The 21,644-nt window shown below is 39.0% G+C and overlaps 2 protein-coding genes across 2 annotated transcripts in view; one reads left to right on the top strand and one right to left on the bottom strand.

The window, feature by feature from the left end:
* The window catches only part of PSMA2 (proteasome (prosome, macropain) subunit, alpha type, 2), a 25,654-nt gene extending 20,819 nt beyond the window's left edge, over positions 1-4,835 (bottom strand). Inside the window, exon 1 of the mRNA XM_006900197.1 lies at positions 4,754-4,835. Coding sequence (XP_006900259.1) covers positions 4,754-4,794 — 41 coding nt within the window. The 5' untranslated portion in view covers positions 4,795-4,835. The remainder of the gene's footprint in view (positions 1-4,753) is intronic.
* A 189-nt stretch (positions 4,836-5,024) lies between these two features.
* Positions 5,025-14,066, top strand: MRPL32 (mitochondrial ribosomal protein L32). Its single transcript, XM_006900200.1, has 3 exons — positions 5,025-5,154; positions 10,995-11,176; positions 13,800-14,066. Exons 1-3 carry the CDS (start codon positions 5,025-5,027, stop codon positions 14,064-14,066), a joined length of 579 nt encoding a protein of 192 aa, XP_006900262.1.
* Positions 14,067-21,644: the final 7,578 nt, after the last annotated feature.

Below are 21,644 nucleotides of genomic sequence, written 5' to 3'. Positions count from 1 at the left end.
TACGTACACTCCACTATGCAACCTTAATTCTGGACTCTTGTGATAACACAATACCCTATATCATATATTGCTTTTAAACTATTCTCTCCCTCATCTATTTCAATGCAGTATATACATAATTTATGCAGTTTTTCTCAGTCTTACCCCAACCCTGATGTCAGTCCCATTCTACAACAGTGGCACTACGCAGTATTTGTATTTTTGTGACTGAGATATTTCACTCAGCATAATGTCCTCCAGGGTCACCCACTTTGAATAATATTGCATGAGTTCCTTGTTTTCCAATGCAGCATAGTATTCCATTGTGTGAATACACCACAGCTACTCTATCCATTCATTTGTTGATGGGCACTTAGGTTGTTTCCTACTCCATGCTATTGTGAACAAAGCCACGATAAACATGGGTGTGCATATATCTGATTGGATGTCGGTTATGGTCTCTTTAGGGTACATTTCCAGTAGTGGAATTGCTGGGTCAAATGGTATCGCTATTTCCAACTTTTTTTTTTTTTTTTTACACAAAGGTTTTGGATTTCCATTCATTCATTGCCACGATTTTCTCCCTTTCCACCCCTCCCCACCAGCCTGCTTCCCCCTCCGAAGAGAGAAAAAAAAAGAAAAAAAATTCCTTCATTAGTATACTATTTCCAACTTTTTGAGAAAGCTCTATACTGCCTTCCACAGTGGTTGCACAATTTTACACTTCCACCAACAGTGAATAATGGTTCCAGTTTTTCCACAACCTTGTCAGTATTTGCGACAGATTTTTTTTTAAAAAAAGAAATCAGCTTAACTTAAGAATCTTTAAAGATTCTTCTTAAAAGAATCTTTAAGTATACTTAAAGATTCTTAAATTACAAAATAAATTAAGATACTTTACTGGAAAATAAATTTGCTTTATAAGCCTCATGCAAATCACAATTAAATAAAAAAATGTAGTTTAAAAAATTGTCTTGAGAAGAACAGCATAAGTACATATTTCATTTTAAAATGACACTAAGTTTTTCTTTGATGTGCACTATTTCAATAACCTTACTGTTTCTTTCTGGATTATGCCAATTTTCAATTATTCAACACTACTACTTTCAATTGCCATGGAGCTCTGCTTGCTTAGTTTAAGTGCCAACCCAAAGGCACTGGTGTGAATCCACTAGTTAGGTGTTCAGCTTGAGAAAGATGAGCAATCTCTTCCAGTATGATTTCCTGCCCCTGTAAACCCGCTGGAGGGTCACCTGTGAGTTAATTCCAACTCAGGAATTTGTCAACTTGCCATCAAGTTGATCCCAAAAAGCTGTTAAGTCGATTTTTTACTCACAGAGAGATTCAATGTGATAGAAAACTGCCCCAAGGGTTTTCTACCTGCTCACTGCTTTGTTCTGAGGACTGTCTCCTGGTCTAAGTATAGGTTTCACCTAAGCACAATCAAGTGTTCTGGGATTCCCATTCTTCTCAGCCAGTGTGTAGACAATCTACTTCCATAAGAATGTACAGCCTTAGAAACCAGAATGTTTCCCTGTCCTATAAGGTAAGTTGGAAAAAACTCTGTGACAGTGTGTTTTTAATCTTTTTTGGGGGTGTGTGTGGGTGTGTGTTTAATCTTTATGAAGGAGATCTAGTAAGCAATTGGTTGGTAACAAGAACTTACATGCTGTTCCACAGAAAAGTAGTGTCTGGCTGTTGCCATAAAAATTTAGACTTGGAAACATGATGGACAATCTACTGTCATTATGAGTTGGACTCAGTGGTAACAGGTTTGAAATCTTTCTGGGAGACAATCACCAGGTCTTTTCTCCTGAGACGTTTGTGCTAACATTCCAGTTAGCAGTCAGCTGAATAACCTAGTTCAGATATTTCTAAGGAACAGAACAAAGGCTCAAAGCTTATGGTTGTCTTTTCTCTACTTCTAAAGCTGGTTACTTGTACATAACCTCTGGCACTGTAAAATCTGTTTATAAATACTGATTTACTCCATTAACCTGACCACTCACTGATCAACTAACTGATCTAGGGTGCCACACCCGCCTTGCTGTCCTCTCTGGCCACGACGCCCGTGTGACAAAATGGGACGTCCGCGCCTGTACGGGGTCTCTGACCTCAAGGATAGCATAAGAGGGAATCTTGCAAGCCCTGTGCTTGTGAGTGGGCTGATGCCTGGATATTTGTTACAGATGGGTCTTCGTAATCCCGGGAAACCTCTGGAAATTAAGTTGCTTCTAGGAATTGCTTTTCTATTTTAAGCTATGTGCTGTTTCTGATAAGAATGGGAGTTTCTGGGGAAAAACCAGGGGAACTTCACCAGAACTGGGATAAAGATTTAACTAAAGTCCTTAATCAGGAACCACTTGATGTTCCTGGAAATGATAATAAACAAGATGAAAATATAAAAGAAATTGAGATTGTTCTTAAAAGTATAATTTTGAATATGATTTTTGAGTATGTATCTAATTCCTCTTTTGTGATACTTGCAACTCATATTCAGCAATGTAATTGTATATTAGGAGAAAGTTTAGACTAGTTTCAACAGCAGAAAGTCATAGTTAATGAGAATAAAACAGAGAGGTTTAAGAAAAGACTCAAAAGACAAACTTCTCTAAAAGTAAAGGTCTCTTCAAGAAATAGGAAATATTACCAGATAAATAACAGGTGGTGGGAAGAAAGTACTTATAAAGGACCATATGTCCTGCCAACTCCAACACCAGTACCTCTTCCTTATACAGACGTTTTGTATTCCAAGGAAAAAGAATTGAATATTACAAGTTAACTTGGTAAAAACAAGTTAAAGGAAGTCGTCCGCCTTAGTGCACATTGCCAAACAAAAACAAATTAAAATCTTATGAAACAAGTTGCAAAAGCTATTGATAAACATAGGAATGGTCCAGAGTGTAGGAAAATAGATGTTAAGATTCGTTAGGCTTGGACCTTATGTGGTACAGTACAAACATGAGTACAAAGGCAAAAACAAAGGTGGCTAAGATACAGTAACGCAAAGTAGGAGAGGAAAGGAAGTGAAATGTAAACCATTAACCATTGTCTAGCAGATGACCAACATAAGGTCACTGTGTTTCTTGTTTAAAGAATGTTTAATAGCTGATGCTATTATTTAGTAATAGAAAATACTTTTTGTTTTTTCTAGTTAAAATCTTATGTGAGCTTTGTAATCATAAAATGTTGGCTATAAGTCAAGTTTAAACAAGTTTAAATGTATAAAAAGCAAGCTTTTAGCATAATAAACCAGAGCTCTCTACATCATCCTGGTGTGCAGACTCTCATTTTCGCCGACTTCGTCCCTCACCTGCTCTTCACCAAGAAACCCCTCGAGTTTCTTGTCACGACCGTGGTCGGGTGGTCGGTGACACTAGGGCATCTCTGTATTTCATTGCAACACTACTCTTCATAAAGCCCCAGGATCTCTACCAAGGATAACTGAAAAATCTTCTAAGTAGCTTTCCTATTTTTGTACCATGTCACCTCCTCATCAAATATTGTACTAATAGAGAAAAATGCTCTCTCATCTACAATAAAATTAAAATCATTATACCAAAAAACCCCAAGTGAATTCTAGTTAAAAAAAAAAAAAGACGTTTACTTTAACAAAGAAATTTATTATAAGCAAATTCAATCCCTGGCAAAATGTTTTGTTTCAATTCCACCAAGATTATATTTCTCAGGCAGGATTACAATTTACTTTATTTACTAATACAAACATTATGTTGATGTCATAGAATTTAAGACCTTTTATGGAAGAACAAATTTAATTTTTATTGAAAACGCTGAAGATTATATTTTAGAAAGTCTACATAGTGCACATTAATTTTATCATCTAAGAATCCAATTTGAATGTCACTCATTCAAGACCTTGGTCAAGTTATTGAAATTCTCTGAGCAGTGGTTGTGTAGGGAGATAAAGTCAACACACACTCATAGAGTGAATATGGAACAAAATTCAGAACTTGCCTTACTTTACTTGGGAAACAATAACTTTTTTAATTAAATACTGGATTCCTACTACTTAGGAAAATGATCAAATTCTTCCCTTGTTGATTTATTACATCCTTCAATTTTCTTCCACTGGAAATGATAAATCACCTCTAATGAACTTTGGAATATACACTTGCTACTTCAACCCTTTGTTCTACAATGCAAATAATCTAACAATAACCATGCACCCCAAGAAAAACAAATGCATAAAGAGTCTAGAAAATTGAGGTACACAAAGCACTATATCACAGCTTTCATTTTCAGTCCGTGTGCTTCTAAGAAGTGCAAAGGAGAAACTGAAAGAGGCGGGCTTCAAAAGACACCACTGTCAAATGGCGTCTCTGATTCTGACCAGAGACCATGAGTATTTCCGATAAAAGGACAGACCAAAACTACGAACTTCATATGTCCCAGAATAAGACATCTCTGGTTGGGTCATGAAAAACTTCCGAGTTCCAAGTCTCTACTCAGGATAGTTATTTTAAAACCTACCATCAACTCTGATTTTCAGAAGAAAGCGAGTCTCTGGCTGAAATCTTACCCTTCTGTCGCCCCAAGTAAATCTCAAATTTCCACGACGCAAGCTTTCCCACGGCCTCCTAGGACTTCTGCTTCTAGAGCTTGGCCCAGTAAATGACTTTGCAAAGCTGAATTTCTACCCCCTTCTATACTGCTCACTCGGAAACACCCAGACAAAGCCCAGGACGAAAGACACAGGACTGCTGGAGCTCCGGTAACATGGGCTATAGGGAGTACCACGGGGCCCCTTTCATACCTGAATGTTGTCAGCGAAAAGCTGTACCCACGTTCCGCCATTTTCACTCGGAGACCAAAGCACAATGGTATACATGCGCACTGCGTCCTGGGTCGTATCCCTTTCCCTCCCCGCTCCTCTTCCTTCTCTCTCTATGATTGGAGGAGAATCACAAGGCATTCTGGGTGTTATAGTTCTCGGAGCCAGTAGGCTGCTGCTCCACAATTTTGCGCATGCTCATCGTAGGGCCCGCCACCCGCAACCCGGAGGCCGTGGTCTTCCAGCTGGAAAGATGGTGTCGGCCGCAATATTGCAGGTTGTTGTACGTTGTCCGTCATCATTGGGAGTACTCCGAAACTGCTGGGAGCAGTTGCAGCATAAACTTCGGCAGAGCCTCCCAGGACTTACCAGTCCTCCTTGGGGTAGGTTAATAAGGTTACGATGGGAAATTGGTTTAATTGAATGAGGAACCTGAGGCTGACTGTTGATTCTCTGTCCTTGGCTGTTATTCTAAGACGCGACCTCGCGTGGGGAACATTGTTGGGACCTTTAGAAACAGCAGACGCTTCTCTCAGCCATTCCCCCAGAAAAACAAAACAAAACTTAGATTGCCTTGTTTATGCACAGAATATAATCTGAGCGCCTTAGCTTGACATCAAGGCCCACTAATGTCCTCCGTTCCTGCAAACACCCGCATGTGCGCGCGGGATCAGTTCTCGGCGTGTACTGGAAATGAAATTATGGGCCTGCTGTGTCTACCCGGATGTCATTTTAATTAGAAGTCTCAAAACGTTGAAAAATTTTCAAAGCCTTGACGTTTACGTTCTACCCTGTCTGTAAAAGAAGCTAGGTTTTCTACCAGAATTTCACTTGGCAGTCTTAAGTTTTTAAAAGCAGTTTGCAGTGTATTGTTGCTCATAGTGTGACCGCAAGTGTGCTGATTAGAATTGCTCAGTAGAGGTTCGAAGACTGTGATATTTTTTAGAACCAATCGCCAGACTTGCTTGATGAAGGTAACACGGGTTCAAACCACTAACCTGTTCTGTTCCTCATCTAGTCCAAGGCTTAGCCATTTGCGCTACTCTGGAATTTTGATGGGCTAAGTAAACCTTTTTTCTCCGATGTTCTCTCATCAGGCACACGAGGTATTTCCACTTGACAATGGAATTAAATCTAGAGAAGTACCAAGATTACACTGAGAAAATGACAGGACCTCAAATCAAACCCAGATTGTTCTGAGTTCCTGTATTTAGCAATAGTTGTAGATATGCTGAGAACTTTGTTAAACATTCGAGAACTTTGCATATATTTAAAAGTCTGTATATCAAAATTGGAGGCAAAAAATGAGCAGTTATCCCCTTTGCCTCTGAAAATGCACTGCAGGGCAGCTATGAGTTGGTTTCACCTGTACAGTTCATAACTATCAAAATGAGAAATAGTTCTTATTTTTTGTTCAAGGAACAGATAAAGGAATCTTTGGTTTAATAAGTAAATAAAAACAAGTGAAATGCTGATTGTCAAATTTAATGAATGCTAAAGATATGGTGAGGTTAGCTCTTTTTCTTAGAGAACACGCATGAATCAAAAGTCAAGTATCAATACCTATATGTGACAAAAGTCTTCTGGGCTATGTGACAAAGAAGCTTGACCCAGTTTGACTAAAACAACAAATGAAGAGAACATAGTGTGGGTTGTAAATGAATTTTGGAAATCTCAGTTTTGCAGGCATCCTTTATGAAGTAATTAGATACTTCTCTCCAAGTAGATCTGCTTAACCTAGCTATAACCCTGACATCCACCATCCTGATTTTAAACTATACAGTCTTCCCTTGCTCTGTCCAGACAACAGCATTTTGGTCTAGGAATAGATTTCATATGAGCACAATTAAGTAGTCTGGAATTCCCATTCTTCTCAGTGTTGTGATCCACACCGTCAGATGCCTTAGCATAGTCAATAAAACAGACTTTTTTAATGATATTCTCTGCTTTCAGACAGGATCCATCTGACATCAGTAATGGTGTCCTTGCTGTAAGGATATCACTCTAGAAAGAAGAATGTAACATCAGGATCAGAGGAAGACTTAATAACCTGCATTCTGTAGATAATACAACTTTGCTTGCTTGTAAGTCAGAAGAACTTGAAACGCTTTCTGCAGAAGATCAAAGACTATCTCACTATCCAGAAAACAAATGTCCTAATCACTGGACCAAGAGACACATAATAGATGGAGAAAGGATTGAAATTGTCAATTATTTCATCTTGGATCCATAATCAACAACATTAGTACCATCAGTCAGGATGATGAGATGAGGGGATGTATTGTATTGGACAAGTCCCCTCTCAGGGACTACTCCAAAATACTGAGGATCATTGAAGTCATCTTGAAAACCAAGGTGTGCCTGATTCATGACATGGTCTTTTCAATTAGTTACTGTACATCTGAGAGCTGGACAGTGAATAAGCATGACAGAAGAAGAATTGATGCCTCTGAGTTACAGTGTTGAAGAAGTGTGCTGAAGATCCCAAGGACTATCAAAAGAACAAATAGATATGTCTTGGAAAAAGGGCAACTAGAGTGTTGCTTGGAAGCAAAGATGATGAAACTTCATCTCTCATGCTTTTGGCATGTTAGGAGAGGGTGTTCCTTGGAGAAGGGCATCATGATTAGAAAGTTGGAGGGTCATCAAAAGAGAGGAAGACCCTAAAATGGATAGGCACAGTGACTGAAGCAATGGGATCAAGAGTGTCAGGAAGAGGATGGCACAAAATAAGACAAGTTTCAGGTCTGTTGTTCATAGGGTTGCTTTGAGTCTTAACTACTCAACAGCACCTAATAACAACCTTCTGGTAGCCTAGAGGGTGAGGAGTTATGCCGCCAGCCCAAAGGCAGGAGGTTCAAATCCACTAGCTGTTTTGTGGGTCAAAGATGTATAGTCTCCTCAAGTGCAGTTCAGAGCTTCAGAAAATATGCTGGAGGATCTGCTGGTATTTGGTTCCAACTCAAGGACACAGAACAATAATATAAACAGCAGAAACTGAAGAAGATCAAAGACTATAACCTTCAGTATGGATTACATAGCAACATCAAGGAAAAAAAAATATTCTCACCCCTGGATCAGTAGGCAACATGATAGGAAAAACAGTGATGCTGTCAAGGATTTCATTTTACTTGGATCCATAATCAACACTTAAAACAGCAGCAGTCAAGAAATAAAAGGAGGGATTACGTTGGGCAAAGCTAATGTCAAGGACCCGCTTAAAGAACAAATACATCAGTGTAAAGACTTAAGATAGTCCTGGTCCAAGCCATGGAAGACACAAAAAGAACTGATGTCTTTGAATTGTGCTGTTGGCAGAGTATTGAAAATACTGTGGACTGCAAAAGAGCAAACAAATCTATCTTAGAGGAAGTGCAAGTAGAATGCTTTTTAGAGACAAAGGTGGGGAGACTTGATCCCACATACACTATGTACTTTAAGCATGTTGTCAGGAAAGATTAGTCCTTGGAAAAAGACTTAGTGCTTGGAAAAATAGAGGATCAGCAGAAGAGGAAGACCATCACCAAGATAGATTGACGCAGTGTGAGTAGGACCGGATGCCATTATTGGAAGCCCAGCTTGCACGCGAGTGGGCTTCAGGGTTATTGAGAGTTCAGCCTGCAAACAGGTCACTTTCGAGTTTAATAATTAAAGAGAAACCTTTGTCCTCTGTCCCACAAATGGGCTGGGAACTTGGAGGTCTCTCTTCCTGTAAATCGTATATCTTAAGTCATTTCGGTCTCCTAATCCCTTTCATGTGAAAAGCATCATTTGTTATAAGGAACAGAGTGTATGCCCTCCCTTGCTCTATTGTTTATTTATCTGTTATGATTCTATGAAAACTGAGATATGAGATCATTGTTTATTATGACTCTATGGAAACCCTAAAAAATGAGATCATTGCTTATACCCCTATGTATTCTAATAAACGCAGACCCACAAGGCCACCCCTGCCGTATCGTGTCCTGTTTCTGTGAGTGTGTTTTTCTTTGTGGCAGTCCTGTCTTGTCTTCTGTGTGCGTTTGTCTCTTTTGTTCATTTCTCCCAGGAAAAAGGGTTGCGGTTTGCAACACAGTGACTAACAGGATAGGACATGTTCTGATCTGTTCTCTGAGTCAAAGTTGACTTGAGGTAAACCTAATGACAACACCACCTAGTGGAAAGGTGGTACTGGGGTTAAGACAGTTGGCTGCAGAACTAAAGGTCAGTAGTACCATCCTGTTGACTGCTGCTCCAGAATAAGAGGAGGCAGTGTGTTCTATAAAGATTTACAACCTTGGAAGTTCAGCAGAGCAGTTGACTCAATTGGCAGTACATTTTGAGTCAGTATGTAGATTTGGAAATTTGGGTGGAATTTTCTTTTAGTTTGTTGCCTCTTGAACTAATACTTGTATTTGCGACTGAAATATTGAGTTCGCTGGTAGCTTAGTGGTAAGCTGTCGCTGGTAGCTTAGTGGTAAGCTGTTGTGCTACCAACATAAAGATAATTGGTTTGAATCCACCAACTACTACACAGACTACAAATGGGCAGTCTCTTCCCCATGTGATTTACAGACTGAAAACCCACTAGAGTGTTAGCTGCAAGTTGATGGCATATAGCAACATATTTCATGAAGTGAGAAAGTCATGCTAGAATATGTTACCTCATTTCAGCAGTTTCTTTTAAGGGGGAAAAAAAATCTACTTTAAAATTGCCTTGAATGTTAGTGTACTTTATGGGTTTTTCGGTTTTAATTTTTTTTTTTTAAATTTGAGTGAATATAAATCATACTGGTTTTTCCTATAGTCACTCATAGAACATTAGTTATTGTTGATGTAACGTTGTTGTTATTGTTATGTGCCGTCGAGTCGCTTGCAACTCAATGTGACCCTATGTACAGTGGCCCTAAACTCTGCTCTGTCCTGTACAATCGCACTGTCTCTGATACACCCATCCCGATTACCCTAGTCACTGAATCAGTTCACCTCATAGAGGGCCTTCCTCTTTGACACTGTCCCTCCACCCTACCAAATATGATCTCCTTCTCCAAGGAACGATCCCTCCGTAAAACATGTCCAAAGCATGTCAGACAAAGCCTTAGAATCCTTGCCTCCAAGGAGCCATCTGGTTTAACCCTCTTCAGGATGAATCTCTTTGTTTTCTTGGCAGTCCATGGTGTCCTCAATACTCTTCTCCAGCACCAGAGCTCAAAGGCATCAATTCTCCCTCTATCCTCCCTAGTCATTGTCCAACTCTCTGATGCATAACAAGTGACTGCAAAGACTATGGGCTGTTTCAGATGCACCTTAGTCTCCAGAGAGATGCTGTTGCTCTTCAGAACTTTGGAAAGGTCCCTAACAGCAGACTTTCCCATGGCAATATGTCTTTTTATTTCCTGGCTGCTGGAGCTAAGAGTGTTGACTGGAGCCAAGCAAACTAAAGCTGTGAACAATCTCAGTCTCTTCACCATCCATCCTGATGCTGCCAATTGGCCCAGTGGTGAGAATCTTTGTCTTCTTCACATTGAGCCTCAATCTATATTGGAGGCTGCAGTCCTTGACCCTCTGCAGCAGGTGCTTCCGATCCTCTTCAGTTTCAGCAAGCAGGGTTGTGTCATCTGCACAACACGGATTGTTGATAGATCTTCCACCAATCTTGACCCCACATTTCTCCTCATAGAGCCCAGCCTCCCGGATAATCTGCTCTGCATACAGGTTGAAAAGGTATGGAGACAGGACGCATCCCTGGCATATGCCCTTCCCAATTTTGAACCATGCACTGTTCCCTTGCTCTGTTCTGACGATTGCCTCCTGGTCCAAGTATAGGTTCCGCATGAGCACGATCAAGTGTTCTGGGATTCCCATTCTTCTCAGAGTCAGCCACAGTTTGTTATGATCCACCCAGTCAAAAGCCTTGCATAGTAAATGAAACACAGATATACATTCCTCTGGTATTCCCTGCTTTCAGCTAAGATCCATCTTATATTAGCTGCAATATCCCTAGTACCCTACTACTAGGGCTGATGTAATAGTATTTTAAATAGTTTTTCTGATAAATGCTTTAATTCAATTTAACAGTGTCTTTAATCAAAGACATACAATGTATTTTATATATGTATAACAAATATGATAATAAAGTATATAAAATTGTCTTCTAGATATTAATATGCCTTTTTAAGAGAATAGTATCTCTAAATAGTCATGAAAAACTAGAAACTAATGCTCTAATTTCTTATTTTTGTAGAACCAGCATTAGCAGTCCAGGGGCCATCGATAGTTGCAAGACTAGCAAATGATACCAGTGAAAGTATGGAGATTTCTAGTCTTTGGGATAGCATCTTTTGGATGGCAGCTCCGAAAAACAGACGCAGTATTGAAGTTAACCGGTGCAGAAGAAGAAACCCTCAGAAACTTATTAAAGTTAAGGTAAAATATTCCCAGATTTTCAAGTTTTGGTAGTATAGTCCTAATGGAGTCACACAGCTGTCCTAGAGGCCATGTGTTGCATCCACTGACTGTTCCATGGGAGAAATATGGACAGTCTCTCTGCAATTTGCAACCTCCTGAAAACCCAGTAAAGCATCAGCTATGAATTGGTTCTGACTCAACAATGAATTGAGATATTCTTAGGCTGTGAATTTCTACTGTCTTCTAACCTAAATATTAAAAAACACAGTCAAGGATAGTTTGGAAATAGGACACAGTACTCAGTTATAAAGTGACTTTGGAGTCGTGGACTATGACAGTCCTTGGTAAGCATCTGTGATAGCATTCAAAATTAAGTTTAAGACAGTAGATATATTGGATCATGAGTTTTAATAGCTCAAGTGTTTACTACTTAATATAATTAATATGTAGTTGATTATTTTACTGTGAAGGACATCCTAGGTAACTCATAAATATAGTAGATTTCAAGCACCTAGGATGAACCTTAATACCATTTAGTCTTCCTAACAATCCTCCGAATTAATGTTTTAACTTTCATGATAAAGAAACCAGCATAAAGGAATTTACATATAGTCATGCAACTCTTACGTGTTGAGCCAAAGTTTGTGCTCCAGCTCTCTGAGTTTTGAGCCCATTTCCTTTGACTTTTCCCTTTATGCTCCCATCGTCAAATAGTCTTAGATTCCACACACATCCAAGTATTTTTGTTTGTTTTCTCGGTAACTGCCTTTCAATGAATTTTGACTCAAATGTCAGTCAGATCCAAACTGATGGTTACCAGCACAACATGCTATATCATTAAAATGCTTATTAGTACTGATCTGTTATTTATGGCTGAATTCAAGGCATTCAGTAACAACTAACGTATTTTGCATTTAAAATATAAATGGGTCAAAGAAACACAAACTCACTGCCGTTAAATCATTTCTAATTTCTGGTGCCTCCGTGTGTTAACATGATAAGACTTGTCTCCGTAAAGTTTTCTTAAAACTGATATTTATTACTTGCACAGCACTGCTAGTGGGTTCAAACTACCACTCTTTTGATTTTTTTTGTTAGGTGCCATTAGGTCATTTACAACTCAAAGTGACCCTATGAACAAGAGTTCTGAACTTTGCCCTATCATGCTCTATTCTCATGGTCTCTAATAGTCTCAATCAAGCCTATTGTTACAGTCACTATATCAGTTTATTTTGGAGGTTTCCCTCTTTCTCTGACTCTGCCTTTCTCATCCTCTTTAAATTGTGTGAAGTATGTGAAACAGTTTCATCATCCTTCCCTCTAAGCAGCACCCTGGTTACACTTCTACAAGAGACTTGTAGTGTTTGTTCTTTTGAAAGTTCATGGGATATTCAAGTACTCTCTGCAACTCAAAGGCATCATTTCTTCTTCTGCCATCCTTACTCATTGTCCAACTTACAGATGCAAGAGATTTAACGGAAAAGTCCATGGCTTGGATCAGATGCACCTTAATCTTTATGCTAATACCCTCCTTCTTTATTACTTTGGAGACATTCCTGACAGCAGATTTTCCCAGTGCAGTATTTTCATTTCTTTTCTTACATGCCTGTTAATGGTGGATCCAAGTAACATGAAATTTTTAACAACTTTAGGCTTTTCTCATTTGTTGATGTTGCCTTATGGTCCATTGGTGAGGAGTGTTCCTTGCTTAATGTTGAGATGTAATCCTTACTGAAAGCTGTAGGTTTTGATCTGCTGCAAGCATTTTAAATCCTCACTTTCAGCAAGGTTGTATCATCTGTATAACAAGGGTTGTTTATGAGTCTTTCTCCAATCGTGATGCCACCTCATTGTTTTTCATATAGTCCAGCTTCTAGAATTACTTACTCGGCATACAGATTGAATACTTTTGAAAATTTCTGTTTCCTTTTCTCTTACGTGACTGGCTGGCTATATGGATCACCTCATTGTATTGATGCATTGCTTTACTAGATTTTTGCCTTGTCGTTGTTGTTGCTTGCTGTCAAGTTGAGCACAACTCATAGCGACCCTATGAACAAAAGACCTGAAGCCTTTCTATAACTATAGTCATTTTTCAAAGGTCATAGAATTTCCAGAGGCATGTTTAGGAAGTGGATGTTACTCCTACTAAGGTACTCAGTGGTTAAAGGTCTCACCTACTAACTGAAAGTCTAGTAATTGGAACCCATCCACTGTTCCAAGGGAGGAAGATGTGCTGATAAGCTTTGGTAAAGATTTATAGTCTTAGAATCCTTGTGGGCCAGTTCTAGTCTTATTTTACAAGGTTCATGTAAGTTGGAATCAATGTGATGGGAATGGGTTTGGTTTTGTTTGGGATTAAGAGGATTAGATCACCTTTTTACATAAATATTACTGTTGTGTGTACTTAAAAATGCATCAGATTCAGTTGGCACACTTGAGTTCTAATTCTAATTTTTCTTAACTAAATGTCATTGTTTCTTGCTCTCTCTTTTTCTGTTCAACTAGATGGCATATGATCTATTGTAACATAACCATTTAAAAAATTAATTATAGGTATCACTCTTGTTATATTTATTTGTGCCTTATTTATGATAGCTTGTGAAATTAATTGTTTTTTGTGTTTGTTTTGTTTTTAAAGAATAATATAGATGTTTGTCCTGAATGTGGTCACCTGAAACAGAAGCATGTTCTTTGTGGCTATTGCTATGAGAAGGTACGTGCAGAGACTGCAGAAATCAGAAGACAGATAGGGAAAGCAGAAGGCGGTCCTTTTAAGGCTCCTGCTGTAGAGACCGTGGTTTTGTACAGGGAAGAGAAGCCAGCTGAGCAAGATAAAGGCAAGAGGATCATTGAGCAAGACAGAAAACGGCCTTCCTGGTTCACCCAGAATACCACAGACATTTAAAGTGGACAATTCACAGCAAAAGAGTTGTCCCGAAAGACACACATTCTTTGTTCTTATGTTGGTTTTTTGGTTTGTTTGGTTTTTTAAATACTTGCTAGTATTCTAAAGTAAATGATAAAATTTGAAATCATTCTATAGAGAGACTTAGGTGGAAGATAATTAAAAGACTGTATCATGAGTAAATTGTGAATGTGCAGAATCTACAAGACTTTAAATAAACCTCTAAGTTCTAGAAAAGAAAAAAAAAACATAAACCAAAAAAAGTTTATTAGCCAAAATTGTTTGGTTTTGGTCTGGTTTCTATTCTCAGTGGTTTACTTATATTCACAAATGCTCTCATTAAAGTAATCTTTACTTGCATTTTGTTATATGAATTTTCAGTATTATTTTTCAAGATAATTATTGTAATAGCAGGGAAAGATTTTGTTGTATTGTAAACAAAATTGTTTTGGGGGGGGTGGTAAGGTATGTGAGAGAAGGAATGGAAAAGGTTAGAAGAGCAGCAGATCGGAAGCCTCTCAATGAGATTGTTTGTCACAGTGACGGCAACAGTGGACAGTCACAATGGAGACTGAGGATGGTGCAGGATCAGGCAAAGTTTTAAGCTGTTATACATATGATTGTCACTATGAGTTGAAGTCAATTCAGCAGCACCTAATCAGAACAACCTGTGAGAGATACAGATATAAAACATGTGCCATTTGTTATGTTTTACATATACAGTACTGTGATGATCATATTATCCCTGTCTCATTGCTGTTAAGTTGGAACAAGTGAGTTTCCAAGGCTGCAAATGAAATGAGAGGAGATTGCCCATAAGCACAACTCCCGAAAGAGAACGTGCCACCAGAGCTCCCCCATCATGTTATACAACCCCCTTTATATACAAGTATCATGTTAATTGACTTAATTGTTCTCTGCATTTCAAGAAATGAAAATTAGACAATTTATTAAGTAAATAATAAGATTTATATTTTATAATTGTGGAAAAGATTTTTTAATAAAGAATATGAGAGAATGTATAAATCTGTGCAACAAATGTCCTTACATTTTCCTTATGTCTTTTCAGTTTACTTTGTCCTTTATCATTTTCTGTATCACCTTTAACTTCTGTCAGTAATTTTACTTTATCATTCATTCCTGTATCCACTCAAAATCCAGGATTTGTCATTTAGTTTATTGGCTAGTCTTTATGTTCATCCCAATTAAAACAAGCCTGAAAGTAGGAGCAGCATCCACTTCCAAAATGGCTTGCCTCCGGAAACTCTATGTACGAACAGTGCTCGGGCCTTTCATTCATAGGGTCGCTATGAGTCGTCTACGACTTGACGGCACCTAAGAACAACAACCACAACCACTATACATACCCACCAGATAACCTGCCCCTCAGACTGTTGAGATTATGACCATCCTTATCAGTTAAATTGGCTAGCCTCTCAGTATGCATCACTCATTTTCTACTGACCTTCACTTGTCTTCATTCCAATTTTCTTTTGCTTCTTCCCTCCAATCTCCCTTGCTGACTACCTGCTCTTTTCTCCAACATCTTAACTCCATGTTTAGGATGACTTGAACTTTGCCCAATTTGTCAATCTAATCCAGACTTATGAGAATACATATCAATTAGATCCTTTGACCTTAGTCTCAGTCTATTCTCAACATAGCAGCATGAATGATACATGAGGATTTTACTTTATGCTCTGTGTGTTTGTGTGTTCGCTGTCATTAAGTTAATTCTAATTTGAAATGACGCTATATGAAAAATTGAGGTATTTCAACTGTAGTGTTGGAGAATAGTGCTGAATATCCCATGGACTGCCAAAAGATCATACAGATAGGTATTAAAGATGGTGCAGCCAGTGTGCTCCTTGGTCGTAAGGATGGCAAAGCTTCATCTTGCATACTTAAAGCATGTTGCTAGGAAAAGTTATTCTTTAAAAAAGGATCCTATTTGGAAAGGTAAAAGGGGTTGTGAAGGAGAGGAAGGCTCAGGTGGATTGACACTATGACTACAACAGTGAGCTCTAGTGTGTCAGATTATGAGGATGGCACAGGATAGGATAGGGTTTGGGTTGTTAGGTGTTGTACTCAACAGCACCTAATGATATATGACAAATGCCCCATAGGGTTCCCAAGTCTGTGAATCTTCATGGAAACACTGCCTGATCTGTCTCCTTTGGAGCTACTGGTGAGTTTCAACAGTGGACTTTTCAGGTAGCAACAAAGCTCTTTAACCACTGCATTACTTGGACATTTTACATCCATTTATGTGTATGTGTATGAGAGTATGTGCGCATGCGTGTGTGTGTAGCTCTGGTGTGGACTGTGTATGTGTATGGAGCTCTGGTGGCATAGTGGACAATCTCATGTAATTTACTGCCTCTGAAAACCTGGAGGGTCAACTATGACTTGGTTCTAACCTAACAACATGTAACAACAACGTGTGATATATATGTATGTATGTACACAGTTGTGTGCGTGTGTATATATATGCACACGTAGTTTTCTAGAACTTCCAATAAGATGGCAGTACAGAATATCTGTACCGAAGACACCAGAAAACAAAAACAACAGATAAGAATGATAATTCTGGAATCCACAGTTTAAAAAGAAAAGGCAAGGAAGTACTTCACTGTCTGAGATGGAAATATCAAATAAGGATTATCAGTGGAACACAGGAACATACATAGTACAATGAGGCCATTTGAACAATTATGCAAAGACTGAGGATCGTAACAAATTGTGGCTAATGTTGAGGAAAATGGGACTCCCAGACCACTTCATTGTGTTCTTGCAAAACTTCTACCTAGACTGAGAGACTATTGACCACGTTGAGCAAAGAAACACAAGTTTTAAAATCTAGGAAGATTTGTGTCACTGTTGTATCCTTTCTCCATACCTATTCGATCCATATGCTAGGCAAGCCATTTGAGGCAGGACTTCAGGAAGAGAAATGTGGTATCAGGATCAGAGAAAGACTCATCTACAACCTCTGCTATATGGATGACAATGTTGCTTACTGAAAATTAAGATAAATTACTACAGAAGATCAAAGATTATAGATTTCAATATGGATTACATCAAATCCTCACCATTGGACCAAAAGGCAACATAATAAATGGAGATAAGATTAAAGTTGTCAAAGACTTCAATTTGATTGTGTCCACAGTTGACAACCTTGGTACCAACAGTTAAGAGATCCAAAGACATGTTGCATTTGGAAAATCGCTACCAGTGACCTCCCAAAAGTTCAAATAGCAAGGATGTCATTTTAAAGACTGAGATGTGCCTTATCCAAGCCATGTCGTTACACCATCCAACGAGTTTTCAGAAGCCATAAATCATGCAGAAGCCTATACATTTTTCTCTCTTGGAGCAACTGGTGAAATTTGAACCACAGGCTTTTAGTTTAACAGCATAGCTCCTTCCCACTGGGCCATTAGAGCTGGATGGTCTTCTATGAATTGGAGCATAGACAACAACTGCTTCAAGTAATTTTGATAAATCTTATATTGTGTGGCTTTTAAATTCAAGATTGCTTCTTTTAAGTGAGTAGAAAGAGCCGGTACCTTTGAAATATTCATGATAGGGGTATCATTTTAACACTCACTTCAGATGACTTATCCATAGCTCCACCCTACATATGCAGTTATATGTTTCAGGAACAAGATTACCCTGCAGTATTTCTTAATAGGGGCTAAGAAACTCCACCGTCTAAGATCAGTATTTCCTTCCCTGCCTCATTCATAGACAATAACAGATGTTCTGTTTTCAACTGCAACTCTCAAGGAGTTGATCAGTATCAGTTGTTGTTAAGTGCTGCCAAGTACAACTCATAGTGACCCTATGAACAGCTAATCTGAAACTTGTCCTATCCTGTGTCATCCTCATTATCTCTGAGACACTAGAGCACACTGCTGAAATCACAGTGCTAATCCATCTTGTTGGGAGAGTCTTCCTTTTCTCTGATCCTCCATCTTTCCAAGCATAATGTCCTTTTCTAACAACCCCTAGCTATATATCCAAAGTATGAAAGATGCAGCTTTTTCATCCTTGCCTCCAGAGAGCACTTTAGCCACACCCTTTCCAGGGCATACTGTCTGTTCTTTTGTCAGTCCATGGGTTATTCAATACTCTTTTTCTCCAGCATCACAAGTCAAAGGCATCACTACTATCATCCTAATTCATTGTCCAGCTTTCTAATGCTTAACAAGTGATTGAGAGCACCATGACCTGGATCAGGCACACCATAGTCATTAAACTGACATCTTTGTTCATCAATATTTTGGAGAGTTTGTAGTATTTTGTCTCTGAAAGAATGACTGTTCTTCATAAATTGATAAAACAAAATGCATCAAGAACAACAAAAGCCGAGAGTAACCAGTGAAGACTTCCATCTAAAGCAATGGAGAAAGCCCCTGATAATCAAAGTGCTACCCTGTCCCACTCTTCACCAGGCCAATTTTTATCTTTATTGGAAACGTTTTGCAGTGGTCAGATCTTTATGTGTTCCCGTTGTTGTACTCTCCTAGTTGACTTTGTGTTTTTATTTTCAGTATGTTTGTGAAATCCCTATTGAAGATTACAGGATTTGGAGCAAGGTCAAGAGAGAAGGGCATTGTGCCTGGGTTTTCTCTAGCCCCTGTAATTCAAGCTCAAAACTGATTTGAGGTCAAAACCAGGATGTTACGTTTTTGGAGGCAGCACCATGCAGCCTCACTAGAGGGCAGCAGGTGAATTGAATGAATCTTTTCTAAGGAAATATCACTGTCAGTTGCAGAAATGCTGAGAACATTTCAGTGTGTCAGGGATTATGGATGGCGCAGGATAGGATAGGATTCATAATCTGTTGTTCATGGAATCTCTGTGAGTTATACTTGACTCAATGGCATGTAACAAACACCACATTAAAATCATCAGCCTGTGCGTGACAGATGAAATTACTGCAGAAAGAAAGACTACAACACTGCGTGAAGGCCACAGGCTGCTGACAAAATGAAACCTTCATTTACCATGCTCAAGTCTCCTTCCTTTGCCCTGTGGTTCATGCCACTATTTCTCAAGGTACTCTCTTTAATTCTCTTTTTTCTTACCCTATACCCTCAGGGTCAATGAAGCATATTTAACTGTAAAATCTTCTCCAGCAATCTTTCAGTACAAAGGTTCAGCATTCCATTACTATGTTGTTGTTGTTGCATATAAATATTTCCATGAATAAAATGAAGTACACATTTTCTCAAATGACATTTTTCTAATCCAATAGCTTTCCATTAGTGGTGCTTCCTCCTTTTCTCCCAGGTGGCAAGATAAAGAGATGCTTTTTGATTGTCCTAGTTCAGGGTTATGAGTACAGTAAATCAAAAGATACTGCCAGGCTATTTGCATATTTTTGTTGTGGTTAGGTGTCATCAAGTTGAGGACAACTCATAACCACACTGTGGATAACAGATCTGAACCCTATCCTGTCCTGTGTCATCCTCATCATTTCTGATATACTTGAACCTATTGCTTCAGTCATTATGTCAACCCTTATCATTAAGGATCTTTCTCGTTTTCATTGTGCTTGCACCTTTCCTAGCATAGTGCCCCTTCCCAAGAATTAGCCCCTTCTAACAACATGCCCAAAATATGTGAGATGAAGTGTTGTCTTCTTTGCCTCCAAGAAGCCTTCTACCTGCACATTTTCTGTTTATGCTTATTTATTTTTTATTATTTATTTCTATTTATGATTATTTTCTGTTTATGCACATTATACCAGAAAACCTACTGTTAAGGACCTTTCCAAGGTGATGAGGAGCAGCAGTATCAATTTAAAGACTAAGGTGCACCTGATTCAAGGAATTATCTTTTCAATTCCTTCCTATGCATCTGAAAGTTAGAAAAAGAATAAGGATAGCAGAAGAATTGATGGTTTTGAGCTGTGGTGTTAGAGAAGAGTACTGAATATCCATGGATTGCCGAAAGAACAAATATATTTTGGAGAAGGTGTAACCAGGAGGATAAAACTTTGTCTCAAATACTTTAGACATGTTGTTATGAGAAGCGCCCCTTGCAAAAAAAATCATGTTGAGAAAGTTGGAAGTTTCAACAGAAAAGAGGAAGAACCCTCAGCAAGATGAGTAAACATAGTGACTGGAGCAATGGGATGGAATACAGGGTAGATAAAGTTGGCACAGGAAAGGGCATGGTTCAAATTTGTTGTATGAATTGTAGGCAGCTTGACAACACTTAACTCTACATTCAAACAGTTGATATTGAGTATCTCCTGTGGACCACTGGTCATCTTTGACACACATTAGTTAGATGAGTCAAAAATCTAACATGAGTTGGAAGAAACAGGATAGCAGCAGATGGTATTAGTGATAAAAATGAAGGTGGGTTATTAGGGAAAATCAAGATACTAATTTTTTTTAAAGATACTAATTCTTGACAAAATATATTTAAAATAATTTTTGGACATCCAAGCTAAGATGGCAAAAAGGCATTGAATATTTAATTTGGAAAGAATCAGTAAATGGACTGCATATAAAATCATGAAAAGGATGCAGATTATCCAGAGTTGTATCCTTTCTCTATGCTTATTCATTCTGTATGCTGAGCAAATGATTTGAGAATCTGTACTCTATTAAAGACAATGGATATCAGGACTAGAGGAAGATTCATCAACAACCTGCCTTATAAAGATGATGCAGCCTTACTTACTGAAAGTGAGAACAACTCTCAACACTTGCTGGAGAAGATGAAAGAACACAGCCTTTAGTATGGATTACCTGTCAACATCAGGAAAACAAAAATCTTCACCATTGGACATACAGGCAGCATCATGATAGATGGAAAAAAATATTCAAGTTGTTAACAATTTCATTTTACTTGGATCCACAGCTAACAACCCTGCTAAGAGCAGGCAAAAAAATCAAAAGAAGTGTTGCAATGGGAAAATCTCCTGTCAAGGATCTTGCTAAAGAGCTAAAGAGCAATGATATCAGTTTAAAGACTAAGGTGCACCTTATCCATGTCATGGACTTTTCAATTGCTTCATATGCATCTGAAAGTTGTACAGTAAATAAGGATGATAAAAAAATTGATATCGAATTGGGACACACCCCTGCAGCTCTGACCCACGACCCCCATCGTCAGGTATTGCATCGCTCCCCCTGACCCAGCTTGCGACCCCCCCCCACCCCCGTCAGCTCTCAACTTTGGGACTGGACAAGGTGCCGCGCGCACACACGCAGTGGACGGTGGGAGTGGACTTGAATTGGGACACATCCCTGCAGCTCTGACCCACGATTCCCATCTTCAGGAATCGCATCGCTACCCCCGACCCAGCTGGCGAACCCCCCGCCAGCTCTGACCCAACCCAGCTCGCGACCACCCCGCCAGCTCTGAACTTTGGAACTGGCCAAGGTGTCGTGCACAGATGCAGTGGACTGTGGGAGTGGACTTTAAGTGGGACACACCCCTGCAGCTCTGACCCATGACCCCCATCTTCAGCTCTGAACATTGGGACTGGCTAAGGTGCCGTGCGCAGACGCAGTTTACGGTGGGAGTGGACTTGACACCCCTGCAGCTCTGACC

This window comes from Elephantulus edwardii, unplaced genomic scaffold, assembly GCF_000299155.1.
Source record: "Elephantulus edwardii isolate Elephantulus edwardi_28Jun2011 unplaced genomic scaffold, EleEdw1.0 scaffold00276, whole genome shotgun sequence".
Lineage (NCBI taxonomy): Eukaryota > Metazoa > Chordata > Mammalia > Macroscelidea > Macroscelididae > Elephantulus > Elephantulus edwardii.
The sequence above is the reverse complement of the archived record's forward strand: the minus strand, read 5'-3'. Positions and strand labels throughout refer to the sequence as shown.